The sequence below is a fragment of the Peromyscus californicus genome, unplaced genomic scaffold (assembly GCF_007827085.1).
Source record: "Peromyscus californicus insignis strain IS unplaced genomic scaffold, ASM782708v3 Scaffold_2__1_contigs__length_46816999, whole genome shotgun sequence".
Taxonomy (NCBI): Eukaryota; Metazoa; Chordata; class Mammalia; order Rodentia; family Cricetidae; genus Peromyscus; species Peromyscus californicus.
Genome location: NW_026294540.1, coordinates 13788092 through 13801799, shown reverse-complemented (window position 1 = coordinate 13801799; position 13708 = coordinate 13788092). Strand labels below are relative to the sequence as shown.

General features: G+C 49.5%; 1 protein-coding gene and 1 non-coding gene across 2 annotated transcripts in view; both read right to left on the bottom strand.

Annotated features, from left to right (window-relative positions):
* Bcl7a (BAF chromatin remodeling complex subunit BCL7A) overlaps positions 1-13708 on the bottom strand; it is a 37116-nt gene that overhangs the window by 13161 nt on the left and 10247 nt on the right. Inside the window, exons 4-5 of the mRNA XM_052755384.1 lie at positions 11915-12011; positions 2493-2660 (exon numbers count right to left, since the gene is read on the bottom strand). Of these exons, the coding sequence (XP_052611344.1) occupies positions 2493-2660; positions 11915-12011 (265 nt within the window). The remainder of the gene's footprint in view (positions 1-2492; positions 2661-11914; positions 12012-13708) is intronic.
* LOC128121122 (U1 spliceosomal RNA) lies at positions 6775-6944 on the bottom strand. The gene has a single exon (XR_008222071.1). It is a non-coding gene; the product is annotated as a U1 spliceosomal RNA (small nuclear RNA).

The following is a 13708-nucleotide window of genomic DNA, read 5'->3' as shown; positions in this document are numbered from 1 at the left end:
CTTGACACAAGCTAGAGTCATTTGGGAAAAAGTACCTTAATTGAGAAAATGCCCCATCAGAGTGGCCTGTGGACAAGCTGTAGGGCATTTTCTTGATTGATGGGAGGCCCAGCTCACTGTGGGCAGTGCCACCTCTTGGCTGGTGGTCCTGGGTGCTATAAGAAGGCAGGCTGAGAAAGCCAGCCAGCAGCACCCCTTCCTGGCCTCTGGTTCAGTTCCTGTCTCCAGGTTCCTGCCCCGAACTCCTCTGACGATAGACTGTGATATGGAACTGTAAGCTGAAATAAACCCTGTCCTTCCTAAGTTGCTTTGGTTATGGTGTTTTATCACAGCAATAGAAACCCAACCAAGACCCTCTGTATCCTGACCTACACACCCACTTCCCGCCCTACCCAAGGGCCAACCTCCCGCATGAACACTCCCCCACATGCTCAAAAAAGGGCGGCCACACTGAATCTGAGACCCTTGGGCCTCGCTGGACTTCTCTATCTGCTCTCAGACCACCCTGCCGGGCCCTCTCTTGCTCTTCAGGACTCCTCTCGCTGAAGTCTGAACTACACACTCCCCAGCTCACCCTAATGGTCGTCAGACAGGCCCTCTAAACTCCCAGTCTCCAGCTCCCCTCAGCTCTCCCTGGGGTCAGTCAGTCACACCAACATCCCACAGCTCCCTCGTTTTGCATCATTTTGGGACTTGGTCTCTCTGACTGGAATAGCTGCCCTCCTGGAACATCAGCTTATCCTCGAAGCCTGGGTCAGATGGCACCACCACCAAGAAGCCCTCCGGGGCCTCCAGACTCCCTTTCTTTACTATGACCATGACCTCAAAAGTCCCCTGGCCTAGGGGCCAGACAGCTCCGTGGATGAGTCAAATAGAAATAAACGTGAAAATTAAACAAACAAATCTTTTTTCAAAGACATAGGCACTTCTCCAGCACGTGAACTCAGTGTGTGGCCAAGGATGACTTTAAACTTCTTTCTGGTCCTCATGCCTCCATCTTCCAAGTGCTAGGATTACAGGATTACACCACACTCAGCTTTCACAGTACTAGGAGTAGAACCCAGGGCTTCCTGCATGCTAGGCAAGCGCTCTACCAACTGAGCTATATCCCCAGCTCCCCCTCTCGTGTGTGTGTGTGTGTGTGTCTGTAGAGTGTGTGTGTGAGAGAGAGAGAGTGTGTGTGTGTGAGAGAGAGTGTGTGTGTGTGAGAGAGTGTGTGTGTGTGTGTGTTGTGTGTGTGTGTATGTGTCTGTGTGTGTGAGAGAGAGAGAGGGGGGGAGACTGAAAGACTGAGAGATTGACTGGGGATTAAACCTGGGGTCCTTGCATGCCTGGTAGGAGCTCTACCACTGACCTCTATCTTTAGCCTTTTATCTCTTTATTTGTGTTTATTTTGTGTATGAGTATTTTCACTACATGCAAGTGCTCCACATACATGCAGTGCCCTTGGAGCTAGAAGAGGGCACTGGATTGTATCCCCTAGTGGAGTTACAGACAGGTATGAGCTGGGAATGGAACCTGGGTCCTCTGTAAGAGCAACCTATACTCTTAAACACTGAGCCATCCCTCCAGCCCAGCAACCAATACTCTTAACTGCTGAGCCACCTCTCCAAACTTCCTCGTTTTGTTCTATGCTGGCCCCAGATTTGCTCTGTAGCTCAGGCTGGCCTCACGCTGGTCACATTGTACCGGCCTTCATTGGGCTGGGAAGACAGCTCTATAACCACCCACAACCAGTTATTAGATCTAGTACCAGCTCCTCCGCTCTACTCTGGCCTAGCTACCACTGTCCCTCACACAGACAATGGCTGCGTCTCACAAAGGTGTGGCCGCCTCCACCCTAAACACCACTTTTCCTCAGTTCTTTAGGTCTTGTCAAGCCATGGCTCTTGTCTCACTGCTCATAAAAAGCAAGAGGACAGTGGCCTTATGAGCTCGCCACATTGGGAGCCTCCTCTCTGACTCTGTCTTACTTTTCCAACCCCTCACTTCTTCTCTTGCCACACCGACCTTGCCTCTGCCTCAGGACCTTTGCACCGCCTGTTTATCTGCCCAACGTTCTCCCAGACGTGGGCTTGTTTACTCACCCAATCCACCTTTACCTGCTTTATGTCACTACAAGGCAGCCTTATCCTATCACCTTCATAATTCAACAAGACTTTTACCCCCTTTTCTAATTCTGGTGATTGATATTTAATTTTATTATTTATTTATTTATGTGCTTGCTTATTTGTTTGTTTATGGTCTCCCCCCGCCCCCCATAGGGTTTCTCTATGTAACAGCTCTTGCTGTCCTGGAACTCACTCTGTAGACTAGGTTGGCTTTGAACTCAGAGATCCTCCTGTCTCTGCCTCCCAAGTGCTGGGATCACAGGCATGTACTACATGCTCAGTTTATGTGGTGTTGGGGACGGAACCCAGCCCAATTGGCTTGTCTGGCTGCAGACGGCTGAGCAGCAGCCCCTCTGTGCCCCATCCCTGGACGGCAAGTACCTTCAGTTCCAGGGTGCTCTTTTCCGTCGGCCTGCGCCTCATCAGCCTTGGCTTCGGGGCCATCACTGGACACAGGTGCATTGGGCTCTGGGGCAGGGCTGGAGTTGCTGCTGTTCTCCTGTTTGATGGGGGAGGCGTCGGCTATGGAGCTCTGGTTGCTGTTATCGTCTGCACAGGAACAGAACGCAGGTTGACATGCTATCGCTGCTGGAGAGAGGGGAGTGGGAGCTTGCATGTGTGTGGCTGGGGCTCAGCCTTCCTATGCCTCACTGCCTTTGGCCTCATAGCCTGTGAGGCCAGGGAGTCTCAGAGCTAGCCTGATTGCCCCCTCTCAACACCTCCCCCACAGCCCCTGGCTAACTAAGGAGGTCCCTGTGTCTGGAGCGTGCCAGAGAGAGATGGTGGCAGATTGGAAAGAGCTAGAGGCTGGACGGACCAGACAAAACAGTGAGTGCTCCTTGCCTTGACAGGCCCACAGCGGCTGATGAAGGCACACAGTAGCTTTAGCTGCTTGAAGATCAAGCCAGTCAACATTTCAGCACGAAAGGAGGGGAGAGTCTGTTTTCTCTAAGGGTGTTGCTCTTGGTAGGCTGACCATGCTTCAGTGGACTGGGCCACACCCATGGATATATGAGCAAGACGAATTCGATTCAGTAGGTTATCAAAAAAACCGAGGACACACACAGGACTAGAGAGGTAGCTCAGCAGAACCCTGGCTGCTCTTGCAGAGGATGCAGGCTTGGCTGCCAGCATCCACACGGTGGCTCATAAACATCCATAACTCCAGTTCCAGGGGCTCTGACCCTCTACTGGCCTCCATACGTGAAATAAAAATAAATAAATCTTTTTTCTTTAGACATGGTTTCACTATGTAGCCCTGGCAGTCCTGGAACTTGCTATGTAGACCAGGCGGCCCTCAAACTCAGAGATCCACCTGCCTCTGCCCCTCAAACGCTGGGATTAAATGTGTGCGCCACCATGCCCAGATAAAATAATTAATCTTGCTAGGTGGTGGTGCACACCTTTGATCCCAGCACTTGGGAGGTAGAGGAAGGCGTATCTCTGTGAGTTTGAGACCAGCCTGGTCTACAGAGCGAGATCCGGGACAGCAAAGGCTACAGAGAGAAACCCTGTCTTGAAAAAAATGAAAAGAAATTTTTTTTTTTTTTTAAAATATGGGAACAGGGGCTGGAGAGATGGCTCAGCGATTAAGAACACTGGCTGCTCTTCCAGAGGACCTGAGTTCAATTCCCAGCACCCACATGGCAGCTTACAAGTGTCTGTAACTCCGGTTCCAGGGGATCTGACACCTTCACACCAATGCACATAAAATAAAGTTAAACAGATTATTTAAAAAATAAATAAATGAATAAATAAATATGGGAACAGGGAAGACAGGAAGATGGGAGGGGATGGAGTGGGTCTGGGAGATCTTATGGGGTGAATATGATCAAAATACATTGTATACATATATCAAATTCGCAAAGAATAAAAATATTGAATCATAAAAAAACTTTGGGGTCCATGAGGCTTAATTCTGGGTGGAGAAAACCAGATACTTTGTGTATCAAGCCATGAAGTAGTATTACAACATTCCACCTCATTTCCTGAAGCTCCAGACTGGATTCCTGTTGATGCAAAATAACAAGGGGAGCCAGGCATGGGGGCACGTGCCTAAGTTCCAGCACAGGGTAGGCAGAGGCAGGTGGATCTCTGTGAGTTCCAGGTCAGACAGGCAGGGGCTATGTAGAGGTAGCAAGAGCACCAGAAATCATTACTTTATTTATTTACTAGAAATTAATCATTACTTTATTTAATAATTTCCGATGTGTATGTGTGTACCTGCGGGTAATTCTGTGCACCATCGCACAAAGGTGCTTGTGGAAGGCAGAAAAGTTCCCCTAAAACGGGCTGACAGGTGGCTTCGACGTGGTGCTGGAAACAAAACCCAGGTCCTCTACAGGAAGTGCTTTTACCCATTCATCCATCTCTCCAACCCCGGGAATCATTTTTATAAGATTTATTTTAAAAATTGCCGGGCGGTGGTGGCGCACGCCTTTAATCCCAGCACTCGGGAGGCAGAGCCAGGCGGATCTCTGTGAGTTCGAGGCCAGCCTGGGCTACCAAGCGAGTCCCAGGAAAGGCGCAAAGCTACACAGAGAAACCCTGTCTCGAAAAACCAAAAAAAATAAAAAATAAAAAAAAAATAAAAATTGTCTTGCTTTTTGAGACAAGGTTTCTCTGTGTAACAGCCCTGGCTATCCTGGAACTCACTCTGTAGACCAGGCTGGCCTCAAACTCAGAGATCTGTCTGCCTCTGCCTCCTAAGTGCTGGGATTAAAGGTGTGTGCCACCACCGCCGCACAGCCCTTATCAGAATTGATGTGGTGTGTGGGTGTGTACACATGGGTGGAGGTGCGGTTGGAGGCTTTGGACCCCCTGACTAGTGCTGGGAACTGAACCCGGGTCCTCTAGAAGAGCATCAAGTGCTCTTAACCACTTGAACCATCTCTCTAGCCTCACCCACAAAATTTTTAAAATTAATTTATGTGGATGGACGTTTTGCTTACATGCATGTCTGCATCACATGCATGGCCCGGCACCCACGGGTGCCAGAACAGGGCATTGGCTCTCTTGGGTTTGGCATTACAGATGGCTGTGAACCACCATTTAGGTACTCGGAATTGAACCTGGGTTATCTAGGAGCGACTAATAAATACTCTTTACCACTGAGCCATCTCCCCAGCTCCCACCCTAACCTCACCAATAACTTTTAAAAAGCATTGCTTTATGGCCAGACATGGTAGCACATGCCTTTAACCCTGGCACTCAAGGCAGAGGCAGAAAGCTCTCTTGAGTTCCAGGCCAGCCAAGGCTGCCTGCCTAGTAAGATCCTGTCCCCAAAACAAACAAAAAGTGTTTATGCACTTATTATTTATTTTTCGAGACAGGGTTTCTCTGTGTAGTTTTGGTGCCTGTCCTGGATCTCGCTCTGTAGCCCAGGCTGGCCTCGAACTCACAGAGATCCTCCTGGCTCTGCCTCCCGAGTGCTGGGATTAAAGGCGTGCGCCACTGCCACCGCCGCCCGGCCAGCACTTATTTATTTTGGTGTGTAATACATTTTGTGTGCAGGGGCACACACCTGTGTGGGGGTCAGAGAACAGTCTGGCATTTACAGATTTTCCCAGAATCTGACCTTGGGTCTTCAGGCTTTCCCTGAAAGTGCTTTTACATACTAAGCTATTTCCCTGGCCCAGAAACCAATTTGAAAAGAGGACTGGAATATGCTCATGGTAAAATCCTTTCCTAACTTCCTAATGCCCTGGGTCCTGTCCCCATCACGGAGGGACCAAAAAGCCAAAAAAAGAAAGGAAGGAGAAATGGGGAAGAATACTAAAGATTAAGGAAATGTAAGAGACCTAGCCAGTAAGTACGACGTGTGCCATAATTGAATCTAATTTGGAACGCGCCAGCTATAACACATTTTGGAACAATTGGGAAATTTGCATATGGTCTGGATTCTTAAAGTTATTAAGGGATTATTGTTAATTTTGTGAGGAGAGATAATGGCACAGTGGGTCTGGGTTAATGTCACCCTTTGGCAACGTATTCTGAAATGGGTAGGTACAGATTAAACATGGCTAGGTGGGGAAACGTACTGCAGCTCCAACTGTAGACAACTGTCAGGGCTCCACAGACTTCATACCCAAGAGACATGTGTCTTTTATGCAAATTAAAAGTCAATCACAAACAAAACATTAAAAAACACGCGGCAAATATGGCCTAGTGTTCATAAAAACCGAAGCAGGGAGTCGATGGGGTTTATCACACCATGTTTTTGCTTTTTTCTTTCTTTTCTTTTTCTTTTTTGTTTTTTTGTTTTTGTTTGTTTTTTCAAGACAAGGTTTCTCCGAGTAGCTTTGGAGCCTATCCTGGAACTGGCTCTGTAGACCAGGCTGGCCTCGAACTCACAGAGATCCACCTGGCTCTGCCTCCCGAGTGCTGGGATTAAAGGTGTGCATCACCGTGTTTTCTCTACAATGAGACTGATGAAGATGAGAGGTAATGGGGCAGTGGTATTAATGCTTCAGGTGGAGACAGATCTGGGACCCAGGGTATACCTCCCCTTATCCTGAACCCCCTTCATGGGTACAGTCATTTTAATTTTTAATTTTTATAGAGAGGGGTTGGGGATTTAGCTTAGTGGTAGAGCACGTGCCTATTGCACAAGGCCCTGGGTTCTGTCCTCACCTCTGGAAAAAAAAAAAAGACAAAATTTTTATAGGGAAAAGCATAAATGCATCCCCAACTCCCACAAATTACACAGTTGAGTTCCCACACTGGGGAGAATCACAGGGGTCATGTGTGAATCAGCAAATCCCAAGTGTAATGGAGGAACCTCGCCCTTGGAAACCACCTTCCGGGCCATGACCCCCTCTGCCAGGTAATTATGATACAGTCATTTTAGACCGGAGATACCCAAGGAGCGATCTTATAGAAACACTCTATCACATGGCAGCTCATGCTTATAATCCTAGTACTCAGGAGCAGAGCCAGGAGGATTACTGAAAATTTGAGATCATCCTGCTCTACATAGTGAGTTCAGGCCAGCAAGGACTTCAAATTGACAGTCTTGCCGGGCGGTGGTGGTGCACGCCTTTAATCCCAGCACTCGGGAGGCAGAGCCAGGTGGATCTCTGTGAGTTCGAGGCCAGCCTGGTCTACAGAGCAAGATCCAGGATAGGCTGGCTCTAAAGCTACACAGAGAAACCCTGTCTTGAAAAACAACAACAAAACAAATTGACAGTCTCAAACAAGATAAACAGCACTATAATCTGAGGCTGTCTTTGTGGGCGGTGCTGTGTGTGTAGGGCCTTGTAAAAAGGAGGAGGGCAGAGGCACTCCAAGAGCTCTGGGTACCTACTATGTGTCATGCTCTGAGAAAGAGCATTTACAATTATCCCGTTATGTTCTGAAAACAAGGCCTTGCCATGTGGTCCAGGCTAGCCCCAAACTCATAGTTTTGAGCAATCCTCTGGCTTCAGCTTCCAGGGAGTTGGGGACTACAGGTGCGCTCCCATGCCCAGACACTGCATTCACTTAACAACCCACTCATGGCACCTACCTACCTACCTACCTACCTACCTACCTGATATTGCTACCAAAATTCGTACAGATGGGAGAATTGACCCCTCAGATCTATCTGTTGTTTTTTGGTTTTTGTTTAAGACAGAGTCTCATGTAGCTCATGCTGGCCTCGGGAGACACTGAGGATGACCTTGAACTCCAGCCCTCTTCCCTCTATCTCACCAGGGCTGGGATTACAGATGTGTGCCTCCCATCTGATGTAGACCAACTCTCAACTCCTAGCCTCCCCTTTCCCTCACCTGGAGGAGCACCAGGCAGTCACACAGCCCAGCGGATCTCATGTAACTATACTCTGGAATGCTAGTTACATAAAAGCATTCTCTTGTGAATATGTGTTCTCCTCATTTACCTGCGAGAAAGTCTAAATTTCCCTGGGTCAAGACCCAAACGTGATGGAAATTCTGTTAATAATGACCGTGAGCATTAATGTCCAACCAGGCCGATGCTGGGGCCCGGACCTGGGAACCGTGGTCCACAGCTGACATGGCCGAATCTGTAGATTACAGACACCAGTGTGGGTGACCTCCACAGCTCCTGCTGGGCCCCTTCCCCACCTTCTGGAAACACTCTTGCCAGGCCCACCACATCTGTCCCCAAGCCTTCGCGCTTGGCCACCCCTGCCTTGGTCTTGGTCGTTCATGAGCTAAAATGAAAACGATGGGGGGGGCGGGTGAATATGTTCCTTATGTCCAGGAGCTGACTCTTTCCCCATCGGTCCAGGCAGCAAGTCTAGATTTTGTCCACAAAGGCTCTCACATGTCAACTCTAGCATTGGAAGTTATCAGCTTGCTAATGGGGTGAGTTGACACCCCCACCCCCCCCCCACCCCCCCCACCCCCCCCCCCCACCCCCCCCCCGCCATGTGAGATGAGCCTTGTTGTTACCAGACGCTTGGCACATTGTGACTGGCTTCATAAATGGTAGCTGTTAACATGCCAAGGCTCTTCGGAGATTGTCTCCTCTAATGCCCACAAGGACTTCATGTAGCAGGCATTGCCACCGCATTCTACAGGTTAAAACCAACCAGGGGGCTAGAGGTTACATCGCTAACTCGAAACGACACAGTTCGGGAGGTCCTGGAAAAGTCAGTGAGGGGCTGCTTCGGAATGGCAGGGAACCGGGCCATATTCCATCTCTCACCCCGAAAAGGAAATACACTCTAGCCTTGAGCTTGGTACTTATGATGACCTTGAACTTCCGAGATTACAGACCTGTACCCCTAGACCCGGTTTACACGGTACTAGGGATAGGACCCAGAGCTTTGTGCAAGCCAGGTGATCACTCGGTCAATGGAACCACACCCCAACCCTAGTTTTGTTGTTTTGTTTGAGACGTAGTCTCACGTAGCCCAGCCTCAAACTCCTGATCCCTCTGCCTCCATCTCTGGAGAGCTAGGATTACAGACCTGTGCTGCCACTACATTCTGGGATCTCGGGTCTTTCTTTGCTTGTTAACAGGGCTTCTCTGTGTAGCTTTGGAGCCTATCCTGGAACTCGCTTTGTAGACCAGGCTGGCCTTGAACTCAAAGATCCACCTGCCTCTGCCTCCCAAGTGCTGGGATTAAAGGTGTGTGCCACCACCGCCCAGCTGGGCATTTTCTTAATTAGTGACTGATGTGGGAGGGCCCAACCCACCGTGGATGCTGCCACCCCTAGACTGGTGGTTCTGGGTTCTGTAAAAAAGCAGGCTGAGCAAGCCAGGAGGAGCAAGCCTAAGTAGCACCCCTCCATGGCCTCTGCATCAGCTCCTGCCTCCAGGTTCCTGCCCTACTTGAGTTCCTGTCCTGACTTCCTTCGATGATGAACAGCAACGTGGCAGTGTAAGCTGAATAAACCCTTTCCTCCCCAGCTTGCTTTGTGGTCATGTGTTTATCATAGCAATAGTAACCCTAACTAAAACACCAGTGTACTTATTGCCTCTGCCTGGATTCTCAGGATGAGGCAGGCTCTGTCTGAGGGCATGAGCAACTTCAGCGAGTCACTATTCCTTTTTGACTTCAACTAATCTACTGGATACCACCTTGTACAAAAGGTTTAGAACGGCCAAGAGTACGCACACATGCATGGGCCATCGAGATGGCTCGGTGGGAAAAGGTGCTGCTGGTCACCAAGCTTGACGACCTGAGTTCGATCCCTGGAACCTACTTGGTGGAAGGAGAGAACTGCCTCCCACAAGCTGTCCTCTGACACTGTAGTACTCCTACGTCTCCCCAACTCACACACAAAATAAATAGATGCAATAAAAAAACTTCGAAAGTCAAAACATTAAAATCAAGATCAGGAGTTGGATGCGTATCTAGTACCTGGGAGCCAGAGACACAAGATCACTACAAGTCTGAGGATAGCCTGGGCTACATAATACATTTTCGACCAGCCTGGGCTATAGAGCGAAATACTGTCTCAAAAAACAAACAAACATTTCCCAATACAGGGCTGGCAAAATGGCTCAGTAAGGTAAAAGGTGCTTGCCACCAAGCCTGGGGACCTGAGTTCAATCCTCGGGACCCACGGGGTGGAGGGAAAGATAGGACCCCCACAAGATGTCCTCTGACTTCCACATGTGTGCCACAGCATGTGCACATATACTAAGTAAATGTATGGGGTGTAGTGGCACATGGTTTTAATCCCAGTACTCGGGAGGTAGAGGTAGTTAGATGTGTGAGTTTGAGGCCAGCCTGCTCTACACAATGAGTTCCAGGCCAGCCAGGGCTACACAGTGAGACATTGTCCTCCAAAACAAAAAAACAAAACAAAACAAACAATAAATAAACTAAGGAGAGAGAGAGAGAGAGAGGAGGGAGGGAGAGAGGGAGTGAAGGAGGGAAGAAAGAGGTGGGGAGGGGAGAGAAGTACTGTAGATTCTGGAAGGGTGGGGCCAACCTGGAGACAGAACGGGGTGGCCAGGGGGGACTAGAGCGTCCATGTCTCCCCTAAGGGATGATCGTTGTTCCTGTCGCAGCCAGCTGCTTCCAGCGCAGCAACATCTGACTTCTCCAACAACAGCAGTAAAGCAGGTTTTCTGATTTACAAATACCAAACGCCGCTATATGGTTTGAATCTTAAATGTCCCCAAAGGCCCATGTGTTAAAGGCTAAATCCTCAGCTTGGTACAGTCGGGAGGCAGTAGAAACTTTAAGCGGTGGGGCCTAGGGGGAGGTCTTCTGGCCACTGAAGGGGTCCCCTTGGCCCCCTTGGTTTTGAGATGCGGTTTCACTCTATAGCCCAGGCTGGCCTAGAATTCACTATGTAGGCCAGGCTGTGATCTTCCTGTCTCTACCTCCTGAAGACTGGGACTATAGGCACGCATCTCCAAGGAAGCCTACTCCGCTTCCTCTTTGGCCAGCGGGCAGCTTTCTCTACCTCGCTGCTCCTGCCATGATGTGCTAGCCCACCAGAGGCCCCAAAACAACAGCATCAACTGAACAGACTCAGCCTCTGATGCCGGAAGCCCGAGCAAACCTTTCCTCTTTCAAACTGCAGCATCTCAAGCATTTTGTTATAGTGACAGACACCGAATCATCTCCCACCAAAACTTCAGGTTGGGATGTCTACAATGGCTCTCCTCCTAGGGATGGGGCAAGCGGGAAGAGGGTTAGAGAGGCCTGTCGGGACAGGCGGTGCACATCTTGTGCTTTGGACTGGGCTGGCTATGAGGCGTGTGCATTTTATGGACATTTCAACGGAGCCATAGGACTGTGATTTGAGCCTTTCCTCTCAATAAGGTGAGAGAGAGAGACAGACAGACAAGGTGAAGACAGGAGACTGGCTACATCACGGCCCCAGCCTCACCCTGACAGATAGGACGAACACACATCACAACTTCTAAAAATCAGACAGCCAAGGAAGTTAGGCTATCAAGAGAGGGCAGTGCCCGGGTTCCTACGGTGACCACGATCTACTCAGAAACCCATTCTGGAGTTCCCCAAGAGCAAAGCAAAAACGGAGAGTGGGAAATACAATCATGGGTCTGGCACATCACACACACACCCCCCTCCCAAATCTTCCTGGGTGGGCAGGGCTGCTGGGATCGTCTGTGAGACTGTGTCCCTGGGTGAGGAAAGGGTGTGATTTCTGTTTCTGTTTTGTTTCTTGGCTAGGTATGCCCGGGAAAGAAATGTCTCCTCTGAAGAGCTCCTCCTTGGCACGGAGGCCTGGCAGTCTCGCCCAGCCCTCCTACCCTTTGCCTGGAATGTGAACAAACCAGCTAGAGAAACAAAAACACAACTCAGGGCTTCCTGAGGCCCGGGCACGGAAGCCCGCTGTGGTGGGGCTCACCGTGCATGTCCATCATCCCTGGTGACGAGCTGTCCTCTGGAGTAGTCACCTCTGAGCCACACTTTTCATCCTTGCCTTTCTTCTTATTCTTGTTTTTCTAGAGGAGAAACATGGAGCAGAAATCCAGTCAGTCAATCACGTATGTGTGTGTGTGTGTTTGTGTGTGTGTGTGTGTGTGTGTGTATGTGCACGCGCGCGAGTACACAAGCAGCCGCGGGGAGTGGCATGAATATTTAATTCCATCCGTCAGAGTCCCCAAGCCTTGGCAGGTTGTCTTGGCCTGCATTTGAATGAGGCCCACAAGGTGTTCCGCGCCCACCTTGGCATCAAAGCGTCTCACCGAGGGAAGGATTTTGAGACATCGTCTCACGTGTCTGTGGGGCTGTCACCTGCAGGCAGGCCAACACCCTGGCTAGTGAGAACGTCTTCTTCTGGAGGGAGAAACTCTGGGCAAGGTCGTGGTGACTGTCATGCTGGCCAGGGCAGGTATGGCCATGGCAAAGACATGGGTCACTCTTGAGCCCCTTAGGGACTGCCTTTCTCAAAGTGTTGGGAAGGATGGAAAATTCAAAGAGGCAGTGGGGAATGGAGAAGATGCTTTTGGGGTGCTGGGGATCAACCCCAGAGCCTCATACATACCAGATGAGTGCTCTGAGGGTGAGCCACACCCACAGTTCTCAAGGAAACAGAATCATTTTGGTTTCTATAAGTGATGGTAAAAAACTCCTAAAGTAAATCACAGACGATCTGATGGTTCAATGCAACCATTACAGAGACTAAGGTGGCTCTCTTTGGATTTTAATCAGAAAGATCTGTGAGGCATGAACATGTTAAAATACCTCAATATTCCCAAGACAAAGAGGGGCAGAGCATGCAGCTGCCAGCACTGGTGGGGTGTGTTGAGGGGACTGCCCCTATGTGCACACTAGTGAGCATGGACACTCTGGAAGGGTAAAAGTAGATGTACTGTTACCTACAGGGAGGTAAACTCAAGAGGGGGTGTGTGTGTATGCAGGTGGCAGATTTAGGAAGAGGTAAGCGGCAAAATTAATATTTAAATAGGTCTGGAGAGATGGCCCAGCTGTTAAGGACACTGGCTGCTCCTGCAGAGGACCCAAGTTCAGTTCCCAGCACCCATATAGTGGCTCACAATCGGCTGTAACTCTAGTTCCAGGAGATCCAATGCCCTCTTCTGGTCTCTGAGGGAACTGCATGCATGGGGTGCACATACATGCATGCAGACAAAACATTCATACACGTTAAGAAATAAGCCATTTTCTTTTAAACTAACATTTAAAGAAAATACAAATGAACAGAGGCAGAACATACATATGATTACTGGTGGCATGGGGAGTAACTGCTAACGGGTACTGATGAAAATGGTATAGAATTACTAATTTTTTTTTTTCCGAGACAGGGTGTCTCCGCGTAGCTTTGGAGCCTGTCCTGGAACTCACTTTGTAGACCAGGCTGGCCTCGAACTCACAGAGATCCACCTGCCTCTGCCTCCCGAGCACTGGGATTAAAGGCGTGCGCCACCAATGGCCCACAAGAATTACTGATTTTTACATTATATTTTACTTGTATGTGTGTGCAGGGGGTAGAGTGGGGGAGGTTGCCCAGTGCATAGGCAAAGATCAGAGGCAACTTTCCAGAATTGGTTCTCTCGTTCTACCATGGGACTTCCAGGGATCAAACTCAGGTTATCAGGCGTGGTGGCAACGGCCTTTACTACTAGGCCATTATAGACACTTCCAATCCCAGCATCGTGTGGTTTGAAGAACACAGAGCACA